At 39.8% G+C, this 24989-nt stretch overlaps 5 protein-coding genes across 10 annotated transcripts in view; 2 read left to right on the top strand and 3 right to left on the bottom strand.

Moving 5' to 3' along the window:
* The window catches only part of LOC117430802 (dystrophin-related protein 2-like), a 57202-nt gene extending 51779 nt beyond the window's left edge, over nt 1-5423 (top strand). For all 5 annotated transcript variants that reach the window (XM_059001717.1, XM_059001718.1, XM_059001719.1 and 2 more), the window contains 2 exons: nt 783-866; nt 1258-5423. In XM_059001717.1, the coding sequence (XP_058857700.1) occupies nt 783-866; nt 1258-1277 (104 nt within the window). In that variant the 3' untranslated portion in view covers nt 1278-5423. The remainder of the gene's footprint in view (nt 1-782; nt 867-1257) is intronic.
* Nucleotides 5424-5560: 137 nt separating this feature from the next.
* On the bottom strand, nt 5561-11177 carry LOC131701791 (uncharacterized). The gene is made up of 8 exons (XM_059001722.1): nt 10835-11177; nt 9833-10012; nt 9395-9583; nt 8523-8699; nt 7963-8104; nt 7046-7530; nt 6785-6926; nt 5561-6452 (listed from the first exon to the last, which is right to left on the bottom strand). The coding sequence occupies exons 1-8, from the start codon at nt 10928-10930 to the stop codon at nt 5587-5589; spliced, it is 2277 nt and encodes a 758-aa protein (XP_058857705.1). The 5' UTR covers nt 10931-11177; the 3' UTR covers nt 5561-5586.
* Nucleotides 11178-11662: 485 nt separating this feature from the next.
* On the bottom strand, nt 11663-17322 carry LOC131701792 (transcription initiation factor TFIID subunit 7-like). 2 transcript variants are annotated; one of them, XM_059001723.1, is made up of 13 exons: nt 17185-17322; nt 16751-16813; nt 16423-16499; nt 16239-16317; nt 15854-15987; nt 15410-15533; nt 15032-15090; nt 14545-14617; nt 13877-13990; nt 13381-13575; nt 12763-12875; nt 12478-12537; nt 11663-12012 (listed from the first exon to the last, which is right to left on the bottom strand). In XM_059001723.1, exons 2-13 carry the CDS (start codon nt 16788-16790, stop codon nt 11968-11970), a joined length of 1113 nt encoding a protein of 370 aa, XP_058857706.1. In that variant the 5' UTR covers nt 16791-16813; nt 17185-17322; the 3' UTR covers nt 11663-11967. The 2 variants fall into 2 exon arrangements, with proteins under 2 accessions (XP_058857706.1, XP_058857707.1); XM_059001724.1 differs by having other exon boundaries at nt 16751-16809; nt 17185-17318.
* Nucleotides 17323-17457: 135 nt separating this feature from the next.
* On the top strand, nt 17458-22565 carry LOC131701793 (magnesium transporter NIPA2-like). Its single transcript, XM_059001725.1, has 6 exons — nt 17458-17592; nt 18291-18435; nt 18952-19008; nt 19663-19753; nt 20212-20372; nt 20949-22565. Exons 2-6 carry the CDS (start codon nt 18291-18293, stop codon nt 21551-21553), a joined length of 1059 nt encoding a protein of 352 aa, XP_058857708.1. The 5' UTR covers nt 17458-17592; the 3' UTR covers nt 21554-22565.
* Nucleotides 22566-22747: 182 nt separating this feature from the next.
* On the bottom strand, nt 22748-24711 carry LOC131701794 (mitochondrial import inner membrane translocase subunit Tim8 A). Its single transcript, XM_059001726.1, has 2 exons — nt 24378-24711; nt 22748-23654 (listed from the first exon to the last, which is right to left on the bottom strand). Exons 1-2 carry the CDS (start codon nt 24486-24488, stop codon nt 23493-23495), a joined length of 273 nt encoding a protein of 90 aa, XP_058857709.1. The 5' UTR covers nt 24489-24711; the 3' UTR covers nt 22748-23492.
* Nucleotides 24712-24989: the final 278 nt, after the last annotated feature.

Here is a 24989-nt window from a genome sequence, read left to right as displayed (position 1 = left end):
AGCTCTATGTTCACAGACGAAAAAATGAAGCTTTCAAAGAAAAGAACACCATACCTACAGTGAAACATGGAGGAGGCTCGGTTATGTTTTGGGGCTGCTTTGCTGCACCTGGCAAAGGGTGCCTTGAATCTGTGCAGGGCACAATGAAATCTCAAGACTATCAAGGCATTCTGGATCGAAACGTACTGCCCAGTGTCAGAAAGCTCTGTCTCAGTCGCAGGTCATGGGTCCTCCAACAGGATAATGACCCAAAACACACAGCTAAAAGCACCCAAGAATGGATAAGAACAAAACATTGGACTATTCTGAAGTGGCCTTCTATGAGTCCTGATCTGAATCCTATCGAACATCTATGGAAAGAGCTGAAACTTGCAGTCTGGAGAAGGCACCCATCAAACCTGAGACAGCTGGAGCAGTTTGCTCAGGAAGAGTGGGCCAAACTACCTGTTAACAGGTGCAGAAGTCTCATTGAGAGCTACAGAAAACGTTTGATTGCAGTGATTGCCTCTAAAGGTTGTGCAACAAAATATTAGGTTAGCGGTCCCATCATTTTTGTCCATGCCATTTTCATTTGTTTTATTATTTACAATATTATGTTGAATAAAAAATAAAAAAGCAAAGTCTGATTTCTATTAAATATGGAATAAACAATGGTGGATGCCAATTACTTTTGTCAGTTTCAAGTTATTTCAGAGTAAATTGTAGATTCTTCATTTTTTGTGGAGGGGTACCAACAAATTTGAGCACGTCTGTATATATATATATTTTTTATGTGACTGCAGATGACGGCCAGGACCCCCAGGACTCAGTCATGCGACTGGAGGAGGTGATTGAACAGCTGAGGAACGTATTCCCTCCAGACAGTGGTGAGTATTACACTCATTAAAAGAAACCAAACGGAAAATTCACTAGGAGAAAACGCACTGAGAGGAACTCATTTACATAACCATTTACTTAATGTATGTTTTGATTGATTACAAATGGTCTAAAATGTATATAAACTGTTGTAGACAGAAACGCTCTGCCCCTAGTGGATGTAATAAATATACACAGGGGCAGCAGGTTAATGGATACACTAAAACAAAACGTCACTGGGATGTGGTGACTGAAGCAGAAAATGATACAAAGCCTAAACAACAAGAAACAATTATACAGTGTCTAAAAAAACAAGAATAATTCGTTAGTGTCTTTAAATCCTTCACTTGAGAAAGCTTTGTGATTTGGTCCTATTGTCTTTTTTTTTTTTTTTTGGTTTAGGTACAACATCGCTTATCTAAAGAGCAGCTGTGTCCTGCCTGCTCAGCTTCTATTTAACTGGGATCCAGTTCAGAGTCATCCTTATCTACAAAACACAGCTCCCACCAAGAGTCATCCTTATCTACAAAACACAACTCCCACCAAGAGTCATCCTTATCTACAAAACACAGCTCCCACCAAGAGTCATCCTTATCTACAAAACACAGCTCCCACCAAGAGTCATCCTTATCTACAAAACACAGCTCCCACCAAGAGTCATCCTTATCTACAAAACACAGCTCCCACCAAGAATCATCCTTATCTACAAACCGCAGCTCCCACCAAGAGTCATCCTTATCTACAAAACACAGCTCCCACCAAGAATCATCCTTATCTACAAAACACAGCTCCCACCAAGAGTCATCCTTATCTACAAAACACAGCTCCCACCAAGAGTCATCCTTATCTACAAAACACAGCTCCCACCAAGAGTCATCCTTATCTACAAAACGCAGCTCCCACCAAGAATCATCCTTATCTACAAAACACAGCTCCCACCAAGAGTCATCCTTATCTACAAAACGCAGCTCCCACCAAGAGTCATCCTTATCTACAAAACACAGCTCCCACCGAGTCATCCTTATCTACAAACCGCAGCTCCCACCAGCACGCACACGCAATGACCTCCATCCCTAAACCTCCTGGCTAGTGAGCAAAGGCACGCAGGCCTAAACGACAGGGCTAAAAGATGCAAAGGATGTATACTGGTTCTTAAAACCAATGACTCCCAAGTGCATCCCCCCCCCCCCGGTGTTTGGGAGAGGGGTTTTTCTATTGGAGTTCTGAAGTGTTTGAGCCTGATTCTAGCGTTCCTAGTTGGCTTTTATGTCAAGCCCATTTTAGAAACACACACGCACAGACTCAAACTCACTGACCATGACAAACAGCATAATACATAGCTGCAAGCGAGATAACTGAGGCTGTTTACTCAGTGGGATTGTGCTGACATCAGTGAACCAAATCATTTGTAAACATGAGCTGAACGCCCACGAGCCAAATCCTTTATGTGTGTAGTCCCGAAGTATTTGTGTTATTTTATACAATACAGTATCACCTCGCAGAGGTCACGTTATTAAATAGTACTTACTGATGTCTTAAAAACATGGCTCTGAAGAAAACCAAGTTATTGAACTCCTGATGTGTTGACATCTTCTTTGGTTGTCATGGTTTCCAACAAAGCTTTATCATTCCAGCTCAAATCATTTTGTATGACATGCTCATTTGGGCTGGCATTTCAAGGCTTTTTTTACAACTCTTTTGAAGGGGATAATTTGTTTATACACAGTATTAATTCAAACTCCATTAACAGTTATATTGTGGCAGAACATTCAGCTGCCGACAGATAAAAGTGCTGCTACTGAAACTTAAGTGGGGTATTCAATTATTAAAATAAAGGCTATATTCGGACAGTCATAGGGCTGTATTTTTTTACTGTACAAAAATGGCTTATTTCACGGTCTTAAAATAGGTATTTCAAGATGTTTCACGATTAAACATAATATTTATTAAAGCAGAAAAAAATAGCATTATTATACAACAAATGTTTCTAAATAATTAAATGCTTACTTGAAAATAAATAAATGTAAAAATCGCAACAGAGGTGGGAAATGTCCCGTTCTTGAACCAGACAGAGCGATCCTTAACAGAATTATTTCCGATCTTTGATGCAGTTGGTGTCTATTTCGTTGAAGACATTTTACAGAAATGGTGCTGCTTGATGCAGTATGTTCAATCATTTACCGGATGCAAACTAAACAGACAGCCAGGTTCCTAAATACAGTGTAACGAGTAGTGCGTCCATAAGGCAAACGTTTGCTGTATTTATTTAAGTGATAAAAAATATGTACGTTTTACACATTTCAGAAATTTGAATTTTCACGCGGGAACTACATATTGTGAAATCCTTAATAACCGTGAAAATACAGCCTTAGTCATGAGAAATCAGAGAAAGCAATAATTACAGGGAGTCACACAGTGGGACTGACAATCTGAAGCTGCCAGATTAAAAACAAAACTAGTTGATGTCCAGGACCACCTTAAAACAAGATGGTTAAAAAAATGAAAGAAAAAAGCTAGGTAAGCTGGAGTGGCTGTGTTCATCAATTAGAAGTTGCATATTTGTAATAAAAAGGGTAGAGACAGGCGATAGCAAAACTTTGAGAAAACTAATTGTATAATAATCAAATGTATGTAGGGCAGCAGTGTGGAGTAGTGGTTAGGGCTCTGGACTCTTGACCGGAGGGTTGTGGGTTCAATCCCTGGTAGGGGACACTGCTGCTGTACCCTTGAGCAAGGTACTTTACCTAAATTGCGCCAGTAAAAACCCAACTGTATAAATGGGTAATTGTATATAAACATAATGTGATATCTTGTAACAATTGTAAGTCGCCCTAGATAAGGGCGTCTGCTGAGAAATAAATAATAATAATAATAATAATAATAATGTTATGATAATCTATACTAATATGCTGCAAACATCAACTGTGAACTATACAGCTAAGGGGTATGTTGAAGTCTCAATAATATGAATAAGTTCATTAAACTTTTTGCAGGTATTCATTATCATATAATGCAGTATTTTTACTGAGAGGTTCCAATAACTATACAATAAATGGCTATATTTTAAATCAGACCAAGCTGGGTCAGGTGCATTAGTTGTGAGCTTGGTAAGTAGTACTGTACTGGGTTAGAGAAAGGTTTCTTGAGTGGTTTATAAATATTTGTTGGTGGATGGTTCAGTCATGAAATGAAAGTAGAGGGGGCTGGAAGGTGGGTGGAATGTGCAGTAGAACTGTTGAGATTTTCGAGAGCCGTGGGTTTAAGGTGCCAGTCTTGTTTTGCGTGAGGTGATGCTAGACTGAGGGGTTGTGGAGTAGGAATATAGGAGCCCAAACACCTTCCCTAACCCGCCAAATGTAAAACTGTCATGAACACATGGGCAAATGAACCAAATTTTAGTATGCGTTTATTGAGTGTTGGAAATGATCACAAACAGTACCCATAAAAGGACAGATTTACTAGTTTGTACATTTCCAGATTATGACTGTGCAGTATTCAATACTGGGACGAGCCTTGTGCTGCCTTTTAAAAAAATAACCAGGATGAGACGTAGTTAGATTTTACTAGAACATTTTACAGCACTGGGGAGCTCTTATTGTTAGTGGTAATCACAGGATAACCACGGATAGTTGGTGGATACAATATAGGGTGATTTCTCCAGTGCTGTAAAATGCTTAAAAAAACCCCAATGGTGGCTTATCACGGTAGAGTACAGATTGATCAAATAGACCCGTTAACAGAAAGTGGTGTCGCTATAGGGACAGCAACAGTGTTTACATGGGAACTTCATTTTAGACCCACACTAAAAATGTTCTTCTCTTAATCTGAACTGAACTTAAAGGAAGCACAGTGAAACAAAATGACAAGTATTTGACACACTTTTACCCTTTTCATGCTTATTTATTTAATTTAATTTCATTAAATATATAATTTGTTTATGTATTATTGTGACCATTTTAATGCCAAGCAGTGGATACAATGAATTCAAGATTTCCCTGCTCTGTGGTTCCATATATATGTGTGTGTTTTCTGGTTACACTCCTGAGATACATGGGTGATCACAGGAAGGGATTTAAGGAGGTATCGTTAAACGAGTGAGAGGATGTTTGTCTGGCAGCGTAACAGGATGCTAATAACTGTACCCAATTGAAAACCATATCTTGCAGTGCCGCCTTTAAAAAAAACAAAAAAACATACTGTATGTGCCAGCCTTTAATGATAAATGCAGTTATATTTGACTTTTTTTTTTTCAATGGGCTGTCAAATTATTTTCCAACCAGCAACAAACTAGATTATTTTTCCAACTAGATCCTAACCTAGACATCGCTCACAGTCACTGCTGGTGGAACTCCATCGCCTCCCCCTAACACAACCCCTTTATCTCACAGCCACAAACCATTTTACTTGACATCTAAAGAGAAAACATACAGTACGTATGGGCTTCTGTAATAGTTTTTGTTGAAATTTGTATAAAACGACGACAGTGAAAAGCTAACCTTTTAATTAATGGGGTACCGGCTTGCTTTCTACTTATATTGTGTACAGAAATAAATTTGTATTTGTTATAATTACCTGCTTGTGTGTCTTTTTTTATTGGCAAGTTTCGGTTCTGTTTGCAGTTTATCAGCAACGTACAACACTGCACATCATCAACACTGGTACAGACCACCTTTACATTAAATCAATTGATGTGGGCCTTACACCTGCACTGTACTCTGATTGGCTAGCATTCTATTTGGCTCCCTTAATAGCAACATCAATATGTTCTGCAGAAATGCCCTGTCCGATATTCTCATTGGTCACTGCTTCTTTATTCTGATTGGTTCCATTTGACTGCTCTGTTGCTGCTGCTATGTTCTCATCTGCAAACTCACCTGTATCTTCGGACTCATCTATACCTGCCCTGGCATTCTCACTGGTCCACTCCTTACCTGTGACTGCTGCATTATTCTCACTGGCTTCCTTTTCTTTCTTTATACCTGTATATGTGTTTGTATCAGCAACCTCCATGCCTGCCCTTGTAATCTTATTGGTCCACTCTTTACTTGTATTGTCATTGGTCTCTTTAGATTCAGCTATACCTGTCCCTGTGATCTCATTCGTCTCAACTATACCTGCCTCTACATTTTTATTGGTTGCGTCTTTACTTGTGACTGTTGTAGTCTCATTGTTCTCTTCTTTTACTGCTCCTGTGTTGTCATGGCTTCTCACAGTTTCTGCAGCTCTGTTCCCATTGTTCTCTACTGATGTACTCTCACCAGTCTTCTTTGTACCTATCCCTCTATTCATACCATTCTCCTCTTTCATATTTTTTCCTTTCTCTTTGACGCCCCCCTCCCCTTCTATATCCCTCTGTCTCTCTGCTCCCATGGTCTCTCCTCTTTGCTCGTGTCTCTCCTTGATGCCACCCCAGTAGCTTTTCATCTGGTTGCTGAGCTTGGCTCTCATCGCTTCCCCCATGATTTTCAAATCTTTCCGCACGGTGGGGCCAAACATGGGGTCCAGCTTACAGACCATCAGGAAATCCTTCCGCGCCTCTTTATCATTGAACAATGCGGCGTGAGCTTTTCCACGCTTGTAATAGGCCTTCACGTTGTCTGAGGGAGAGAGAGGGAAAGCAAATTAAAAATAACAATAATAATATACTGGTTCCCGTCCAAAATATTACAGGCCATTTAACTCTACAGAAGTATACTGGATGAGGAAGAGACACAGAAATAAAGAGAAGGGTAAATTAGAGAGAAAGCCTGAAACCAAATCCACAGAAGCTCTCTGAGCAATTGAGATAAGAGGAAAAGACTTGCTGTGAATTCCATTCAGGTTATAATTAAACTCAATGCTTGCCATCATACTAGGAATGGTATTTTAGAGCAGTAGGATTCTCAACCACCAATTCATTCCAGGTTTCCAGAAGCAGTAAGCTGTGTACCTTTGTGTTTGCTGATCAGCTCAGTGGTGTGTTCCAGGACTTCATTGTACTCTTTCAGCTTCAGCATGCACTGGCAGTAATTCAGCACTATGGGGCAGAGGAGATTCTCCAGCGACACCAAGTCCTCCTCATCATGCCTCTCCTGCACAAAACACAAAGCCAGTGTTACTTCCCCCTTTATGGGTATATTTTATTGACTGCTACCCTCTAACTTGTTTCAAAATCTATGTTCTGACCTCAAGTCAAGATTTCTAGGCTTACCCTAGCCTGGACGGTCTTCAGATAGACGATGGCCTCTTGGTACTTTTCTGAAGCCTCCCTGTAACGTTGCTCTGTCAGCAGATAGTTCCCCTCGTTGTTCAGAAAGGGAACCAGCCTGAGCATCTGCTCCTTGCCCTTCCCTTCTTTACTTGAGGTCTGATTGGTCCTTGGCGCCGGCTCTTCGTCCGCCTCTGTTTTCTCATTGGTGTCCCTTTTTGAATCTGCCGCACTGCTGTCCTCCATGTTCCTCTGGCTCTCTCTCTCTCTGGTCTCCCCTCCTTTATCCTCCAAGATGCCCCAGTAGGTCATCTTCTCCTCGCTGTACTTGGTCCTCATTCTCTCCTCCAGCAATCTCAGCTCCTTGCGCACAGCAGGGGCCAGTGATGGGTCCAGGTTGGCAGCAGTGAGGAAGTCCTGCCGTGCCTCGACCTCATTCCACACCGCCGTGTGAGCCTTTGCACGCTTGTAATAGGCCTTCACATTGTCTGGAGAGGGAAAGCAGAAGTGAGAACGAAAATTGACTAAAAAATGTATGTATATATTTGCGTTTTGGGAATTATGGTAGGGATGATTTCTTTTGTTATATGGTATACACATATTTTAAGTTTAATTCTGCTTTTAATTCTGTTTATTTGAATACGTTGTCGGAAGTCAGGGTTTATCTTATCCTACTTATAACACAGTTTGTCATAATACATTTAGAAATACTAACCTGAAACATTTTTACTAGACATCTTCAACAAAGAAAACCAATGGCAGCTTAACTACAGTATCAATGCAACAAATTGGTTCAAATGACAGTAGTGTAGTTAGACTCTATCTACACAGTACCTTGTAATCTAAGATCGCTATAAGACCATTCAAATGCAGTTAACCTGCCGCGAAAATGCAATGCTGTTTGCACTGTGAATGTGTACCTTTGTGCTTGCTGATCAGCTCATTGGTGTGCTCCAGGACCTCGTAGTACTCCTCCAGCTCCAGCATGCACTGGCAGTAATTCAAAACCAGGGGGGTGATTAGATTTTCCAGCTTCACCCAGTCTTCGTGCCCAGGATTCTCCTGCAAGCAACCCACATTAATCAGATGAGCACTCCCGGCATTTAACATTCAAGGCCACCCATGGGGTGGTTTTGACAGCAAAGGCCTGACTCGAGCTGTAGAGACTTCAGGCTGAAAAGCTCCATCTAGAATGTAATTGTACTGTGTATGTCAAGAGGCATTAACCTTTGTTAGGTTGGACTGCTACTGTTACCAGGACCACAATAGCAAGCAATCAAACTCTATACAGATGTGCTCATAAAGCCTTTACTCCCTGATCTCATCAGACTCCTATTTTTAAACTGGGTGTACTGAGTTGTGGCACTGAGCCGTTGCTAAAGGACAAGCGCAGCACAACCTCGTAAAAAAATAAATTATTTAGCTGCAAAAAAACAGCTGCGATGACTGAAGACACCAACGCAAGGTGCCGCCCACTCACCTTGGCCTGGACGTTCCTCAGACAGATGACGGCCTCCTGGTACCGCTCTGAAGCTGCCCGGTAGCAGCCCTGCTTCACCAGACTGTTTCCCTCCCCGTGCAGGACAGGAACCACCTTCAGCTTCTCATCCTTACTCATCGCCCAGGAATCTCGCTTGTATGAGAAAGGATCATCCACCTAGGGGAGAGGCAGTCAGAGTGGTGTGCAGCTTGGTACATCAACACCAGGGTCCGACTGTAACATGATACCGTAAACCCCTTTATATCTTTCGGATGAGACGTAAAACTGAGGTCCTATTGTAAGTGACTCTGCAGCAACACTTGTTGATGCATAGTTCACCCTCTGGTCTCTGTAAGTCGCTTTGGATAATAATATTAATACCCCCTGGCTCTTTGAAGAGTACAGTAAGAAGCTTAAAATGTCATTCACATTTTTTTTTACCATGCCCCTATGTTTGCAATCATTCTGCATGGCTCTGGGTTCTGTTGCTCCATCGTTGAGATCATTTCTCTCTCTATCTGCCTTACCTGGCCTTGAGCTTGAGTAAGGAAGCAAACTGACAGATTTCCAATTAGCAGCTATTTAAGTTATCGATTTAAATGGACAATTAGCTAAATCGAATGCCATAGTGGGCTCACACTTTAATCTTGACACATCTGTTAATTGGTACCAGGCAGTCAGTCGCTTGACCGGACCAGTTTCAGGGATATACTGGGAAAAAAAGTAAGTGCGGCAGGGAAATTAAACTTTGCAGGTAGACCATTTATGAGAGCGGATTAATTTGACTACATGGCAAGATATTTTTGACAAGGTTTTGCGAATGTCTTGACAAATCTTAGCTCACAGTATAATCGGTATGGTTTCTTTCTTACCTGGACCAGCTCCATGATGAAGATCAGTGCCTGCGGCTCTTTCATCAGCTCGTCCAGGTCCTCATAACCCATGGAGTGATAGTCAAACATGTTCCCCATCCCACACATGTGCTTCTGCCCTTCCAGGGGGTCAATCCCCATCGCGACCTTACGAATACCCTTCGAGACCATTGGGTAGAGCCCTGTGTGCTGGGAGGGAGACAGCCATTATTATACATTTTCCATCATGTAGCGCCAATACATATGGCAATTTCAGGGTGTAACTGAAGGGAATATTACCGGACCAGGATATTAACTTTTCCAAAATGCCTGCGTCATGGCAGTTACCAGCTTACATGCAGGGGAGTTTGATATAGCTCTGCTGTAAAGGCGTGCTTGTTATTGTTGTTGTTGTCATAGCACATTTAAGGGAAGACAACTGTAGGAGCTGTAACTCACCACGCTGTCACACCAGAACTCAGCCACTTCTCCGATTCTCATGGAAGTGAGGAGGGGCTCCCAGATCTCCATCTTAAACATCTTCCCCACAATGATCTCCATGGGGACCCCGCCCTTGCGGCTGTCATCGATCACTGTCCGCTCAAAACCACATTTCAGGGTCTGGAAGTGGAATTTCACCTGTAGAGATAGACCAAGGGTTTATATACTGTATATATATATATATGGAAGAGACCAAATAGAGCATTACCATATTACCTTATTTAATGCTTTAATCCTGATATATCATTTTCTATTGCTGCATTAGCTATTGCTTTATTAATTTTTAGAAATGCCTGCAGTACCAGCTGGCTTATCTTGCCTAGTTTAGGCCTGATATAGGTACTGTGTGACAAACTTGAAAAAAGCAGAAGGCAGAAGATTTTTCTCCTGCTGCTCTGGGTCCTTGATGCTCACTAATGCCCATAACATTGATTTTTGTTCAGTAGCCGTCCTCTCTGATGTCATTTTATGATTAAGCTCGTTCAACACATGCAATGAAAAAAAAAAAAGTTATAAAAGACAGTACTGTAGTTTTAATTGAGCAAAAAGTGAACCCACGCATTCACAAGGAATTAAAAATGTCACAATACAAGATACAGATTTGTAAATTTTATAAAGTGTCTTTTAAAATAGTATTCCCAAGGCTATTTACAGATATTAAATAACAACAACAACAAAAATTCTATAAAAGTTATCTCGATGATAAATAGATTGCCTTCTGTGGGCAGTTAATCAAGAGGTTGTGCTGGAGGGAGCCATAAAAACTCATAAGCATTAATTAACTAGACAATTATTAATAGCCACACTATTTCTCAGCATACCAAATCATTAAGAAAAGCTTTCCCTGCAAAATGGGTCAACTATTGTTTTTTTTTTTTCTCTGCAAAAGAAATAATGTAATAAGCACTGGAAGTACGAAACAGCTTAAAGCCTGGAACTAATGCATCCACATCCTCTTACCCGTGTCCCATTTGGAAATTTTGGGAGATCCCCCTGTCCTCCATGAAGAATCTTCTTTTTGACCCCCTCGGTTTTCAGAAGGTAGATTTCCTCCATCCTGCCCTTCTGGGCAATTTAAAAAAAGTAGCCCGAAATATTCCACAATATTAGGGTTTTGTGGTTCTAACAGGCTTATTTATTGTTAAACAAATTAGCTGACTTGTTGTGTTGATAGCAAAACAAGAAAAGCAATGCGGTCAACTGGTCCTATCTGCTTCCTGACAGACAGACGGCTGGGATTAGGGGGCTTTGCCACTCTAATTTGATTCAGGTAATTCCTGTTAAGATTCAGTGTAATCCTTTGTAATACTAAAGAAGGGGGAGATTCACACTGTGTGTGCGATCATTGGGGGGATATGAAATTATTTTGTAATGCGTTTCATACCAGGTATATAGCCTATTCTGGAACTTGGTATGGGATACAACAAGATATTCATAAAAAAAAATATTGTAAACAATTTACATTAGGATTGCCTAATGCATCCATTTAAATGCAGTGCCTTCTGGAAACCTGAATCTTTTACATAATCGAGTCATATAATTCCAAAGGCTAATCTAATTGTGTTACTAACTGAAACGGTCTGAACTTTTGTACGGATGCACAGAACCTGACTGTGCTGTTAAATAGTAATACAGTTTATGAAACCATCACATTTTAAAACAAAGTCACAATTTATAACTAATTCATAATAAAATGGTATCAGCTGTTATTTATTTAGCTTCATCCTGTAATAGTGGAGAAAATTCACCTCACATACCTTATTGAAAGAATCACACTCACGTTCCAAATGGTGTTTTATGATTACAATTTTATTTATTTTTGTTGTGTTAAATTGTTGAAGAAAAAATGCAATAAAGAAATTATTTTATTTTAAACATGCAACAAACAGCCCACAAAATAAGAGAATACAAGTACTGTACTCAGTAAAAATGATGTGCACATTCTGTGTCACTTAGCGGTAGACCAGGTCATGTAAGGAATGTCCATAAATCGAAGGGATTAGGGCTGGAAGTTTCTAGTCGTCTGTGGTGGCCTGGTCACTAGCAGCTCTGTGGTTGCACTGCCCCCTGCTATTAAACCTCAGCTAAGGAGATCACTTTTCAATCAGGGAATCCAACTGTTCTTGCAGCGAAGCCAGCTGTTCATAGGGGAACACAGAAGGTACACACATCATATACATTCTCTAGCACAAGAATGAAAAGATGCATAGAATATATTTTTCCCCTCAGAAACCAGTAGTTTCATAGGAACAAATATTAGTATTCCATCTGAACAATACTCATCCAGTACATACATGTTTTAACATTATATTTTTATGTCCCAATGTCATTTTATTCCAATCTTATGATGAAGTAGTTCACCAATTAGTTGTGCAGAAAATGCACTCATAAACCATGGATTATGGGGCGGCACATATCATCTTCTGCCCTCCCACTTATACCTCCAGATGGAGAGGCTTGACTGATGTGCTGCTAATCTGACATATTCTTTTGCACCTATTAATCTAGCACCTCCCTAAAACGCCATCTTTCCTGAGAACTGATCCCGGGCTTCTGTCTCCAGTGTCGTCATCATCCTTCCAAAACACTGGTTTGTTACTCACCTGCTCCATGAGTCTTTCTTCTTCTTGTATTATTTCATCCAGCAAGGTTTGGAAGCGATTCTTTGAAAACAAGACAGGCAAGATACATTTTAACACTACTATTTGAATAGCCTTGTAAAAACGTAACATTAACTGCCATTCATACCACCCATTGACAGGACTCATGAAGAATGAGGCAATAAATCCCAATAGCTGAACTGCCATCGCCACTGCATTGACCATAAAACGTTACACAGGTCGAGACTAGGAATAAACCATGAAGCCCACAGCAGCATTCAGTCTTACCTTGAGAGCCAGGTTCTCCACCTTCATGATCAGATCTTCTTGCTGCTTCTTTCTATCTTGTGTTTCCTGAAGCTTGTTTTTTACATTGTTGATCTGCACCTGAAACTCTAAAACTACAACAAGAACAGTGCATGTTTTAAATCACTTGATACAATCGGGGTACTAATACACACATGCACACAACACTTTCTAACATTTCTAAAATCTGGTGGTTTTGTCTTCTACTGTTTGTTAGTCGCTGGTTCCCCCTGCTGTCTGCAAAATCTTTTTGTTACTCGGTTGCCCTCTTGTGGAACAACATGTTTCTTGATCCACAAAATCAAAATGATTCTACTACATGTTTTAACCCTGCTCTAAGCTCCGTGCTGTGAGGAAGAGGAGCCTTCTAATCTAATTTATTTTAAACATTGAAGACTTTGAGAAAGACTTCTAGTCAAAAAGCTGGTCTTTAATATTTTTGGTTCTTTTTAGTTATCTTACCATTGAGTGTTTCACAGTCATGGAAACATCTTTAAAGTAACTTTAAGAGTTTCAGGCCCATGCAAATCATCTAAAAATGATGTAGGGTCTTGCCCGAGACCTTTAAAGAATGCCCTTGGTGAAAGCGAGTGATGTTACCTATCTGGTTGTTGCCCTCGCTCTCGTCCCGCGCCCCGTCTGACTCGTTCAGCTTCTCCTGCAGCTGCCGCTCCAGATCCTCCTCGGTGTCCATGATATTGAGATCTTCATCCTCGTGCCGGTCTCCTTCATCCTCCTCATCCTCGCTGCTGCTGCTGATGTCGTTGAAGATTTCCCGCAGCTCGTCCCTCTCCACTGAGAACAGAGAACACATTCACTCCTAAAACTGTGCAGCAAACCTTGGACCATGTACAAGAACTAAAAGTTGCAGCTTTCAAAGAAATCACATGGGGGCACACCCAAGACTGTCTTGAAATAGAAGATCATTGTAGCCTATATTCACGGTAAGATCCATGCAAAGTTTCAGAAAACCTGAGCTATCAATTGAGTGGAATAGTCCAACTAATCTGATAAATAATAGGCTTCTGGAGTGCCGTGTGTGGCCAGCTGCTATGTCCTCAATAATTTGGACTCTGTGGTTTATTTTCCACCCTACCTGAGGAGCCGTGGCCCAGCTTGTGCCCTGATGTCCCGGGAGAGGAGTCCAGGTTAGCCAGTGAACCGTGGTTATCTGCCTCCTTCGTCTCATCCTCAGCTATCACCTCCCATCCTGAACACCCAGCGGGGTCAAGGAAAGCACAACCAGAACCCACAGGGCTCAACAGACACACAGTGAAGGGGTTGAGCAGTGGGATGAATGTTACCACCCACACGAAAATAAACCTACTTGTTAAGATTGCTAATGCAAAGAATTTGAAAAATACACATGCCTTCTTTTTTTTTTAAAGGAATTTCAGATTCATGGGTGAATTTAAACCCCAAGTTTGTTAAACTATGACATAACAGTGCTGTATTTGCTTTATTTAACCTTTTGTATGTGCCTGACAAATAAAGCCTGTTTTGGTTAAGACTGTATCTGGATCACTCAGCCAGTGGTTACCAACATGTTAATGGCTCATGGCATACATCAATCAATGGATTAAGTAGCATTTCCCATATAAGCTATGGAGGACTGCCTGTCAGGTTAGGAGGTTCATGGCTTGATTTTATTGTGTTTTATAAGAGCTTGTTAAAGCCACTGTAAATTGCATCCCTACTGAAATATTTACATTTATCAAACGTGATTTACATAGAACCGTGGGAAGAGTACAATCACAAGGATACGAACACTGACAGCTTCAGAATCTGTACTCAGCAACCTCTTCACCTCCTTCTCCACGTCTGGGGACTCAATATACTGGAAATAATGAGAGAATTATTGGTAGGCTTTAGTAAGTAAAGAACTGTCATGTTATAGGTGTGGTTTTAAAAAAACAAAACAAAATCAAACACCATTAGAAATGCTCAGCAGTGAATGAACAACTAAGAGCACCTGGCATCATGCCATCAAATGCATTAGAGATGAAATGAAAGATTAAAAAAATGTATATAGAATAGAATTTTACAAACAAATTTATCCTAGGCAGAGAGTAGGCGTTTTACCCATCCTTGTCAGTCAACTGATGTTAAATCTCTATCTTGAATACATCAGTGACAGCGCATTACAAACACACACAATCCAGGCCATTCTCTTAGAAGATCAAGAGCACAAACACATTAGCAGGAAATACATCTGCTTTAGCATTCAAATTCATTTTTAAAGAGAGTTTACCTTCTTTTTCGCCGTTTTCCTGAACCTTCTCTTCCTGGTGTTCTTAAGCGGGCATGTGACTAAAAATCAGGTAAAAAGTACTATCAGAAATAAACCATGACAAAGTGTGAATGCATGTGCAATACCCCAACACACCACAGATGAAGAGACACATGAGGGCTTATCTTTCAGCTGCATATTGTTGTGTATTGCACAAGTACATATAATTATAACTCAGTGGTAATCCTGGTTATTGTACACACCTGGTTAAATGCAGAATTAATGCAAGCAGATATTTATAATAAATGCATACAAATGAGAGTCCAATGAAACCCTTAATAGGACGGTGGGTTTAGGATTGCTGTGCTTTCCTAAAAAGCTGAGTGTTATGATACTTACTGCCATGATTCCAGACAAACTTCTTCTCTTTGTCTTTGTCTTTCTTCTTGTTCTTGGGGTCTGTAATACCTGTTGGCTCCTCCAGAGGGGGATAGAGATCTCCATCCACAGTACACACCAGCATCTGCTCACAAAGAACACAAGAAGCCCAGTCATTTTTTAAAAGGTTAAACATGACTAGAACCATTAAGAACAAGGGAAGTCTATTTTTTTCATCACTGGTTCTCATTGTAGCTGTTCCATCACTTTGAAATGGGGTCCTAAAAAGCATTTGCCAGAAACCATAATCAAGGTAACAATTTGATACCTACGGGATACTTCATGCAGATAGCCAAGTGGAAGAAATATAATTTTTAGGAACATCTGAGTACAACAGCCTGAGCGACAGAAACAAAAACTATTTCATTACCAAAGCAAGTGAAAAACCACTCCTAAAAACCATACCTGACAAACATCAGCAGTTTTATAAAATGTTTTCTTATCCACAGTTTTGAGAGACTCAAGAATACAGGGAAGGTCAACCAACTTGCAAGCAAGAGGCACCCGGTCCACTCTCACTATCCCATGACGCCCGTCGGCTGTGAAAAGACAAACAAAGAGTTTGACATAATAGAAAAGAAATGCTGCGTGATTTTAAAAAAGACCCCTAAAGGAAATATTAACAGAAGGACTCAGCTACCAAACAAACTTCAATAAGAATCTATATATACACAGTATAAACAAACAATTAGTTATTCCTGAAGGACATTTTTGCAGATCTTTCCAGGATCACCATCAAGACTTAAAAAAAAAAATTGGTTAACACCAATAACATCTGAAGTATACTAACCATGCAGCTCTATGGTCAGCCTGTCTTTAAGATTTACACTTCCAGACTGCACAGCTCTCCGCACGGTTGAGGCATATTCCTGTCAATACAGAGACCGTTTTCAATCAGTGTTTGTTTTAGTTTGACAAAATTACTGCTCCGCAAAAAATCGTCGATAATGAGGATTTAATTGCCCATGTCTTACCGGAGGAAGACGCAGAACAAACTGGCTCTCAAGTTCGTGAGGAGCATCATCTTTGTTCTTGGAGACAGCTTTCCCCACTGAAGTACAAGGAAAATGAACAAACTGGTTAAATGGAAATCTTGTTAACACACACTTTACAGTGGTGTGCTGATTGTTAGCAGACTACTACACATGTTTAAGAGTTATCTATCTCTAACCTGAACCCCATGCATACACTGTATACACACATACCGGTATATGCCAACAGAATATAATGTATAATAATAATAATAATAATAATAATAATAACAACAACAATGTATTGCCATAATTAAATGCATTTACTAACCTTTAATTTTGGAGGTCACCTTGGTCTTTTTGTTCTGCATGTGAAAGCTTCAAGTAAACCTAACTTAAAAAAAAAATAATAATAAAAAGTTAACAATATTCACAGGAACGGAAACAAGACTCCCACTGCATAGCAGTTCGATCCATTCCTTGTTTTTCTACGAGTTTAATAAGACACACCTGAGCTTGTTACCTACACACTGTGGCTAAGGAAGCTCACCTTCTTTCTTCACCCACATAGCTGTCTTGGTGACTGGTTTTAATTACAATGTCTGTACACACGTCTTGCTTTCTAAAATAATGTTCCTTAACAGTAAGTCTATATTACGGTTTAAATAGCTTTCAGTTATGAATTTAAATGTTAGTCTACAGTTTTGAATACTCATTATTGGTGTAAATCTAATAGCAAATATTTAGTAAGTTTTTAACAAATACCTCTTGAAATCGTTGTTTCTCAAACCGACAAACTCCCAAAACAAAAACATCGAAGCAGATACACACAAGCAGCTAAGCGGATTTTGTTCTGTCTGGTTTGACCGATGAAAACAAAACCTGCTGCTGAAAGGTTCCGACCCGTGTCCCGTGATCTATCGCCGGCGATATAATAGATTGGATCATATGAAAGTATATATCAGATATGAAGTGAAATGAAGAAAACCATGCTGGTGTTCTGCCACCAAATCACATTTGCATACATCTCATAGAAAACCAGTTTTGGCTAACGTAGGCTGTTCCTGGGACGATGGATGCGAGACCTTGCACTGGAACCAGGAAGTGGAGCCGCTGATGTGAGTGTTGGTTGTTGATGTTGGTGCCAGGAGCCAAGAGCACTGCTAAAGCAAGGTAAGGGATGTATCTGTGAGAATGTGTGTTGTTATTGTTAAAATAAATAAATAAAATATATCACATTTATTTTTCAGTGTTTTAATACATTTGTATTTAGTAAATGCGAGTAGTTACAAACTGAAGGCTACAGTTTTAATATTAGCTAGTTTGTTACTTAAATACTGTTCCCTGTCTTTTAATTAATTATATGTCATTAGCAAATAAATAAAACAATAATAATAATAAAAACTTATGGTTCAAACTTGTGAACATGTGGTAAGTTATTTTACGTTAGCTGCCTTCACACTACTAGGGTTTACTTCGAAACGTAACAATCCGTATATATTACTAGTAAAGTGTTTGAAAACTTTATTTTTTTATTTTTTAACAAGCATCATTGCTTTTCATTTTTAAAATAACCCAATGAGTATAAATCAAAGAAATCTACATATCTTGAAGATTACGAAAGGTAATCCGGATTTCGAAATGTCGTCATACTTACAACAGTATAACTACTGTGTAGGTTAGGAGAAGTGTACAGTTGTATGTGATTTAGTTGAAGCTTGTTTTTCAAATGGCCCGTACCTATAATATCCAAGCATTTCACTTTAATTGTACCTCGTAGTTTCATTGCGCTGTTGCTATTTGTAGGCCGCTACTGTCAAACTTGAAGTTTGCTCATGTACTCCTATACTTTCTTGTGACTTTTCACATAGATGACTGCTCTTAGTCCAGCCAACCGCTATGATTTCTACATCGGCCTAGGACTTGCAATCAGTTCAAGTGTATTTATTGGAGGAAGCTTCATTCTAAAGAAGAAAGGTCTTTTGCGACTAGCCAGCAAGGGTTCAATGCGAGCAGGTATGTATGCGATTAATAACATTATTCTTTTTATATATAACAACCAACTTCCTAAAAACATCAAGATGACCTTTTTTCATTTTTTGTACACAATTGTGACCCCTGCTGGCAAAGTTTGATTTACTACTCTATTCACACAATTCCTGTATTTCAGTGCTCTTTCCCAGTACAGGAAAGGTGAATGAGAGGCAGCCACGCCCATCTCATTTAGCAACATCAAGGGGATCCTGCTGCTAACATTGAAAATGTTGCAGATACTGCAATATTCTTATCTGTTCTACATGCATTTGAAAGCTTTTTTATTTATTAAACCTTTTATTAGTACTCTGCTAGTAACAAGATATACTCTTAAATGTAGTTATATTTTAGTCACCCATAACTATCTCTTGGTGGTGTATTTAGTAATACTAAAATAAGCTATGTCTGTAAGTGTTGAAGACATTGGGGAAAGTAAACGCTTGTTCTTCAGATGACACTGTTTCTCAAGGCTTAACACGTTTCTTCTCGATTGTTTAGGTCAAGGTGGACATGCATACCTCAAAGAGTGGCTGTGGTGGGCTGGGCTGCTTTCAAGTAAGTCCCCAAAAAAGCAGGAGGACTGTCTACATTTCCGTGTTGATTTATCACTTCAGCATAAAGGGTTTGGAAGGGGGGAAAAAAAAAGAATTAGAATCAAACGACAGTGGGCAGTCAGGTCAGCCCTGATTCATGTGACGAGCGGGTAATGCGTTTAATTGCACAAGCCTCATATTGAGTTGTTACTTTGGAGACTGTGCCTTGTGAAATGAGTTTTTGTGCAGGCTTGGTTATTTAAGTGTCTGCCAGCTGAGCCCTTTAACAAAGCCTGTCTCATCTGCAGCCTTGCTTTAAACATTAACTCTGAACCCTATTGTATTTGCTGAATCACTTCCCTTAGTGTCTTTTTTCATAAGTGTTTGTTGTTTCAGATCCCTCTGTGGGTTTGGGATCTTTAAATTCTGAGGGTTTGGCCAAAGATTGACACCCACAGACATTTCTAAATGGGAATCAATGAGCCCTATTCATATTAAATTAACCGATGAGTTATTTGAAGAATGTTTAAGCCTTAGGTGGATTAAAAAAAAGTTTGACATTCATGAAACTGTTCTGGTCTTGTGTTGGTTTATTTAACAGCAGTCAAGGAAAGGCAACCTTGTATGTAATGATCAAATGCACTTCAATCTAGTTTTATATCTTGATATTTTACAGTGGGGATGGGAGAAGCTGCCAATTTTGCTGCATATGCCTTTGCACCGGCAACGCTGGTAACACCATTGGGAGCCCTGAGTGTACTGGTGAGGTGAGAACTGTTATGCAAGGTCCTAATGTATATCCTATTGCCAGGCACCTATCCCGTTGGTGAATATTACTATTATATAATACTATTATATAATATTAATATTGTATAAATGTACTGCAGTGAAGGGGTTTATTGGTAGATTTCTCTTTTCCCAAGCCAGCTAGCTGCTTATACTTTTTGGGCTTCAGCATGCTTGTGCAAGAACTTCTGGCAGTACCTTGTTATGACCACGCTGCAAAAAAAGGCTTGGCTACACACCATTGAATCTTGATCATACTTTGTATATAGGTACACACATCACACATGCATACTTCTGCAAAAGGTTTTAGAATAGTTATAAAACCCCATCAAATAAAAAGCTACAGGGGAAAGAACAACACTTTTCAAAGACCCTCAAGACACCATGGTTATAGTAAAGAGCAGTGTTGTGGTATCCCAACGCATTTCTGTTTCCTCAGTGCTGTGCTATCCTCCTACTTCCTGAACGAGCGTCTCAATGTCCACGGGAAGATGGGCTGTGTGCTGTGCATCCTGGGCTCCAGCGTGATGGTAATCCACGCACCCCAGGAGGAGGAGGTCGACTCGCTGAACGCCATGGCGGAGAAACTCAAGGATCCTGGTACGAGACTCATTTACCTTGCTGCACTCAAAGAAAAATGCTGTCAAACCCACTTATAAAGACAGTTTAAGTGACCATTTTAAAATATTCTTTTTTTTTTAATACAGTTTTGACGGTATTTGAAATCCAGAACATAAACTAATTTTAACTTTTAAATCAGAATATACAACTCAATATTCTGATCTTAATGCTGTGCTATAGAAAGTGGAATAATCCTTTTTTTTCATTTATCCCAATTAACACATTATGCAGATGTTACTTTTAAGTTTGAACTAAGTTAAGATTGAAGTTTTAAGCTACAAGATACCAGTATTGCTATGTGCATGCTAGATGAAGAAGCTTTTTTAGTTCAAGTACTGTAAAGGAAATGCCTGGAGTCTTAAGAAACTATCCTTTGAAATACACATTTCCCGTGGAGAACTTGTCAATAGATGCAACAAAGCTTTGATTTGTACAATATACAAATATCCCCACTTCCACTCCTCTTAATCAGTGGGACAGTACCTCCTCCCCTGTGCACAGGGCTACCCTCTGTGTGGACCCTTCATAAATCTTTCATTACATCTCCCCCTGCAGGCTTTATTGTCTTTGCTGCGAGTGTGGTGGTCAGCAGCCTGATTCTGATCTTCGTGGCGGGGCCTCGCTATGGCCAGAAGAACGTGCTGGTCTATGTGCTGATCTGCTCTGTGATTGGCTCTCTCTCTGTGTCCTGCGTCAAGGGCCTGGGTATTGGCATCAAGGAGCTGGTCATGGGACAAAGCGTGCTGAAGAACCCCCTTTTCTGGGTCCTGCTGATCTGCCTGGTGGCCTGCATCAGCACGCAGATCAATTACCTGAACAAGGCCCTGGACATCTTCAACACGTCCATCGTGACGCCCATCTACTACGTCTTCTTCACCACCGCCGTCATGTCTTGCTCCGCCATCCTCTTCAAGGAGTGGAACAGAATGGGGGCCGATAACATCGTGGGCACCTTCAGTGGCTTTCTCACCATCATTCTGGGCATCTTTCTCCTCCACGCCTTCAAGGACATCAGCTTCACCTGGGACACCCTGCCCCTCTTCCTCAGGGGACAGAGAGGAGGGCCTTGGGGGAAGCCCTATGTGGTGCTGCCCAGCCAGGAGGCAGAGACAGAGGGACGGCAGGCGGGGCGGGGGAGCCAGCAAAGTATATTCTCCTGAGAATGTAATCCGGAGGAATGGGACTGTCTTAATAACCCAAGGGGGCCGAATCTGATGATAGCCTGCCTTTCACGATTCAGTTTGGTCCATCCCAGGGCACGAGATGGGGTGTCTCGAGAGGTTTCCTGGGAGATTATGAACGCCCTCTTCCACACTCCCATCAACAGTGTCAGCTAGCCTTAACCCATAACAATCACCCGCTCAGAGCACTGCAGCCTTCAAAAAACTGTCTATAATGCTGGTTTCTGATCGGCCTCATTGCTGTGTTGCGACTGTACACAGCTTATGTATGAACCTGTTTATTGTATTTCAAATACATACAGTAAAAGTTTTTAAACACAAAGCCTGAAATTGTCAAACAGGAGATTTATAACAATAAGATCAGTGACTCTTGATACAATTCAGTCTTGCAGTATCACTGAAGAAATTAAAAAACATGAATGAAACATTTATTGTTAAAGAATACTTTCTTTAGCTATCAACTTAACATTGTAGTTCAAATGTGATCACATTGACGAGGATGGTGCTCATCAAAGACTCAAATAGAACTTCTTCATAATTTGATGAGAGAATCGGTGGTACATCTGACTGTCATCTTTACCGGATGCACTTTATTACGCTTTCTTTGGTAATATTTCAGCAGAAATATAAAGAACTGACCATTTTGTAATTGATTGTAACAGTATGCCTTCAAGTGACTTGGTTAACTAATGTTCAGGAACCAAACACTAACATGCAAAAAAAATTCTACTAAATAAATGTGAAGTACTTTTTTTTTTTAATCCTGGGCTACAATCTACTAGAAATGTAGCTTATGATAAAATTAAATAATTAAGATAGAACAATGACTGTATCCTAATGCTCTATTTTGCCAAGTTTAAAAGTACAGCTTTTTAAAAATACTGTTTGCCTTGTCAAATGAGCTTTCATTACCTGTATTGCACTGGAAACCTGCAGTGACCTTTAAAGGAACATTTACACTTTTAATAAATTCAACTTGACCTTATGCAAATTTGTATTGAATGCTGCTTTTCTTTTACGCATAGTTATGTGTTTTGCCTGCTAATTTAATAGGATGTTCGTTGTCCATGTACTTGTTTCAGATTGTATTGATAAATATACCTAACAGTTAATGTTTATCATGAATCCAGTCATTTTTACTATTAAATAAAAATAAATAAACAAGAAACAGAATTACTTCAGTTTTCTGTATTTTCAATTTGAACAGGGCAGGGTTCAGTTACTTTGGATATATACCATAGCAGTTCCCAATGTTATGAAAACAGAAATAAAACAAACGTTGTCCATTCACTCTGGGGGAAGGCCATGATCAAATCTGCAAACATGTCTTTGTCAATAACCAGGCATTGGAATCAGTTTGTGGAAGTACAACACTGGTAACCCAACATAGCTTTAAAATCAATGATTACACATCACTAAGTTATTCAGGAAGCTAGTTTCTTCATCCAGGAAGATAGTGTTGTTACACTGTGTTATTTTTGGTGTTATAAGCAAATGACCTTTCCAAAGGTTAATACTAATTCTGCCCAAGGAATAAATACATGAACAAATTATACATGATGAAAGTAAACCAAAGCTCTAACATACAGGCAAGCTTGGACTAATATAGATTTCTCATTAAAAGGGTGCAACCTGAATGTGACCCCCAAAGACTCCGAAAATGACAACTCTGACAGTTTCAACAGACACTGAAATCTTGCATATTGACATCCCTTAAAATCGGCTTGGGTGGGGATAGGGCCAAGATAAAATCACCCCTGTGGCATAATGGTAACGTTATGCTGAGGCACAAGGTGGCAAAACTTTCTTCCTTAACCATCAAATGCCCACTTGCTAAAAGTCTGTGCCTCCCACATGCACACTGCAGCCTGGCTGAAGTGTTAGGGAATGTCTGTGCCCATGTTGCAGGGCAGGTATCTTAATCAGACATGCTCTCCGATAAAGACCCCCTGCCCCTCTGCGTCTGCTCCAATCGGTTCAGAATGAACTGGCTTGTGTCAATGAAGCGCTCCACACAGTTTACGAAGCACGTCTCTGTCCGGGAGTCCAGCTTGGGTCCAGGTTTGTCCATACACTTCTCCTGTTACAGACAAAGAAACACTGCTGTCAAACATATACCTTTCTGGAAATCAGGACATTGGTAGCATGTCTGAGTTATTTATTTTATTATTATTTTTAATGGCCTGTAAGAATATATATATATATATATATATATATATATATATATATATATATATATATATATATATATATATATATATATATATAATGCATCTGTCCAGTTTTAAAGTTTCAACACTAATGAATGCAGACCATACAGCCTTGGGCTCTTCCCAGTCATTATACTATTTTGTTATATACATCACCATAAGTGTTAACAAAATAACCCCAAACACACCTCAGCCATTAACGTGTCTCTGGGCATTACTTAGTTCTACTTCTGTGTAACTACAGCTAAAAACTAAATAAGCAATCGCCATCGGTGTGATGCCAGTGGTTTACATATTAACACAATGGTACTGTATAAACCTCCTTCTCAAACGAATCGTGTTATTTCAAAGAAATACCACTACACAGACATATGCAACTCGGTGCATATAAACACACAGCCAGGTACTAAACATGCACAAGCTTTTTTAAGGGTTAAGTTTCAGCAAGACGTATTTAGACTAATGAGAAACGTATGCTTTCTTTAGTAGATGCCCTGATTGTTGTTCTTTCTTATGCAGCTAGATGCAATTAAAATTTGCGTTGTCCACCAACAAAACAATTTTACGTATTTTCGGTTATCGCCTAACCTTACCCAACAGACGTCTGTCATTTGGTGCACGAGCTGCTGAAACCTCTGTTTCTGGGACTCCACTTCGATAAACTGCTGGAGTTGAGGATCTGCAGTCACTCCTTGCGTGTCCATCCGTGCATGTGGTGTCTTTCTTTCTGTTCTTTCTTTCTTTCTTTTTTTAAGAAAAAGCGATCAAGAAGAAAAGTGAAGCCGGTTCCTAAAAGAAATGTGCCGATTACTAATCTGCAGTTCCTACTGACCTTCACGTGTCTCGGCTCCCAGCTGAGTTAACAGGAAACGGAAAGAACGTGAGGGTAACAATTTCGGCAGAACACGCTATAGCTACATGGTGGGCGCAGGCCAGTGCAGCGAGATTTTTCAGCTGATGTAATACAATTAGGGCTTCTGTTTTTCTTTTTTTCTTCACCTTTTTTTATTAATTTCATTTTTCGGTGCTTATGTATTTGTTTATTTATTTATTTTAGCTATTTGTCTTTGACTTGTTTTATCGTTTTTCTTTTTTATCAGAAAAAGAAAATAAGCCATATAATATGATATAATATTCTGCTTCTTGAAATATCGATTACAAGTATGTTCCAATTAACCATCTGTAACACACTTAAATTATTTATT

Source organism: Acipenser ruthenus, chromosome 26, assembly GCF_902713425.1.
Source record: "Acipenser ruthenus chromosome 26, fAciRut3.2 maternal haplotype, whole genome shotgun sequence".
Taxonomy (NCBI): domain Eukaryota; kingdom Metazoa; phylum Chordata; class Actinopteri; order Acipenseriformes; family Acipenseridae; genus Acipenser; species Acipenser ruthenus.
The sequence above is the reverse complement of the archived record's forward strand: the minus strand, read 5'-3'. Positions and strand labels throughout refer to the sequence as shown.

Coding starts and splice junctions, on each gene's coding strand:
- LOC131701791 (XM_059001722.1), bottom strand. CDS start 10,930: ATGGAGGAAATCTACCTTCTGAAAACCGAGGGGGTCAAAAAGAAGATT. Junction 7,531..7,962: donor GCTGATCAGCAAGCACAAAG/GTACACATTCAC, acceptor TTCCCTCTCCAG/ACAATGTGAAGGCCTATTAC. Junction 6,927..7,045: donor TGAAGACCGTCCAGGCTAGG/GTAAGCCTAGAA, acceptor TGTTTTGTGCAG/GAGAGGCATGATGAGGAGGA.
- LOC131701792 (XM_059001723.1), bottom strand. CDS start 16,790: ATGCAGAACAAAAAGACCAAGGTGACCTCCAAAATTAAAG. Junction 16,500..16,750: donor GGTGACCTCCAAAATTAAAG/GTTAGTAAATGC, acceptor CTTGTACTTCAG/TGGGGAAAGCTGTCTCCAAG. Junction 12,538..12,762: donor TGGAGAACCTGGCTCTCAAG/GTAAGACTGAAT, acceptor TTGTTTTCAAAG/AATCGCTTCCAAACCTTGCT.
- LOC131701793 (XM_059001725.1), top strand. CDS start 18,291: ATGACTGCTCTTAGTCCAGCCAACCGCTATGATTTCTACATCGGCCTA. Junction 18,436..18,951: donor CAAGGGTTCAATGCGAGCAG/GTATGTATGCGA, acceptor TCGATTGTTTAG/GTCAAGGTGGACATGCATAC. Junction 19,754..20,211: donor GCCCTGAGTGTACTGGTGAG/GTGAGAACTGTT, acceptor CTGTTTCCTCAG/TGCTGTGCTATCCTCCTACT.
- LOC131701794 (XM_059001726.1), bottom strand. CDS start 24,488: ATGGACACGCAAGGAGTGACTGCAGATCCTCAACTCCAGCAGTTTATC. Junction 23,655..24,377: donor AAATGACAGACGTCTGTTGG/GTAAGGTTAGGC, acceptor TGTCTGTAACAG/GAGAAGTGTATGGACAAACC.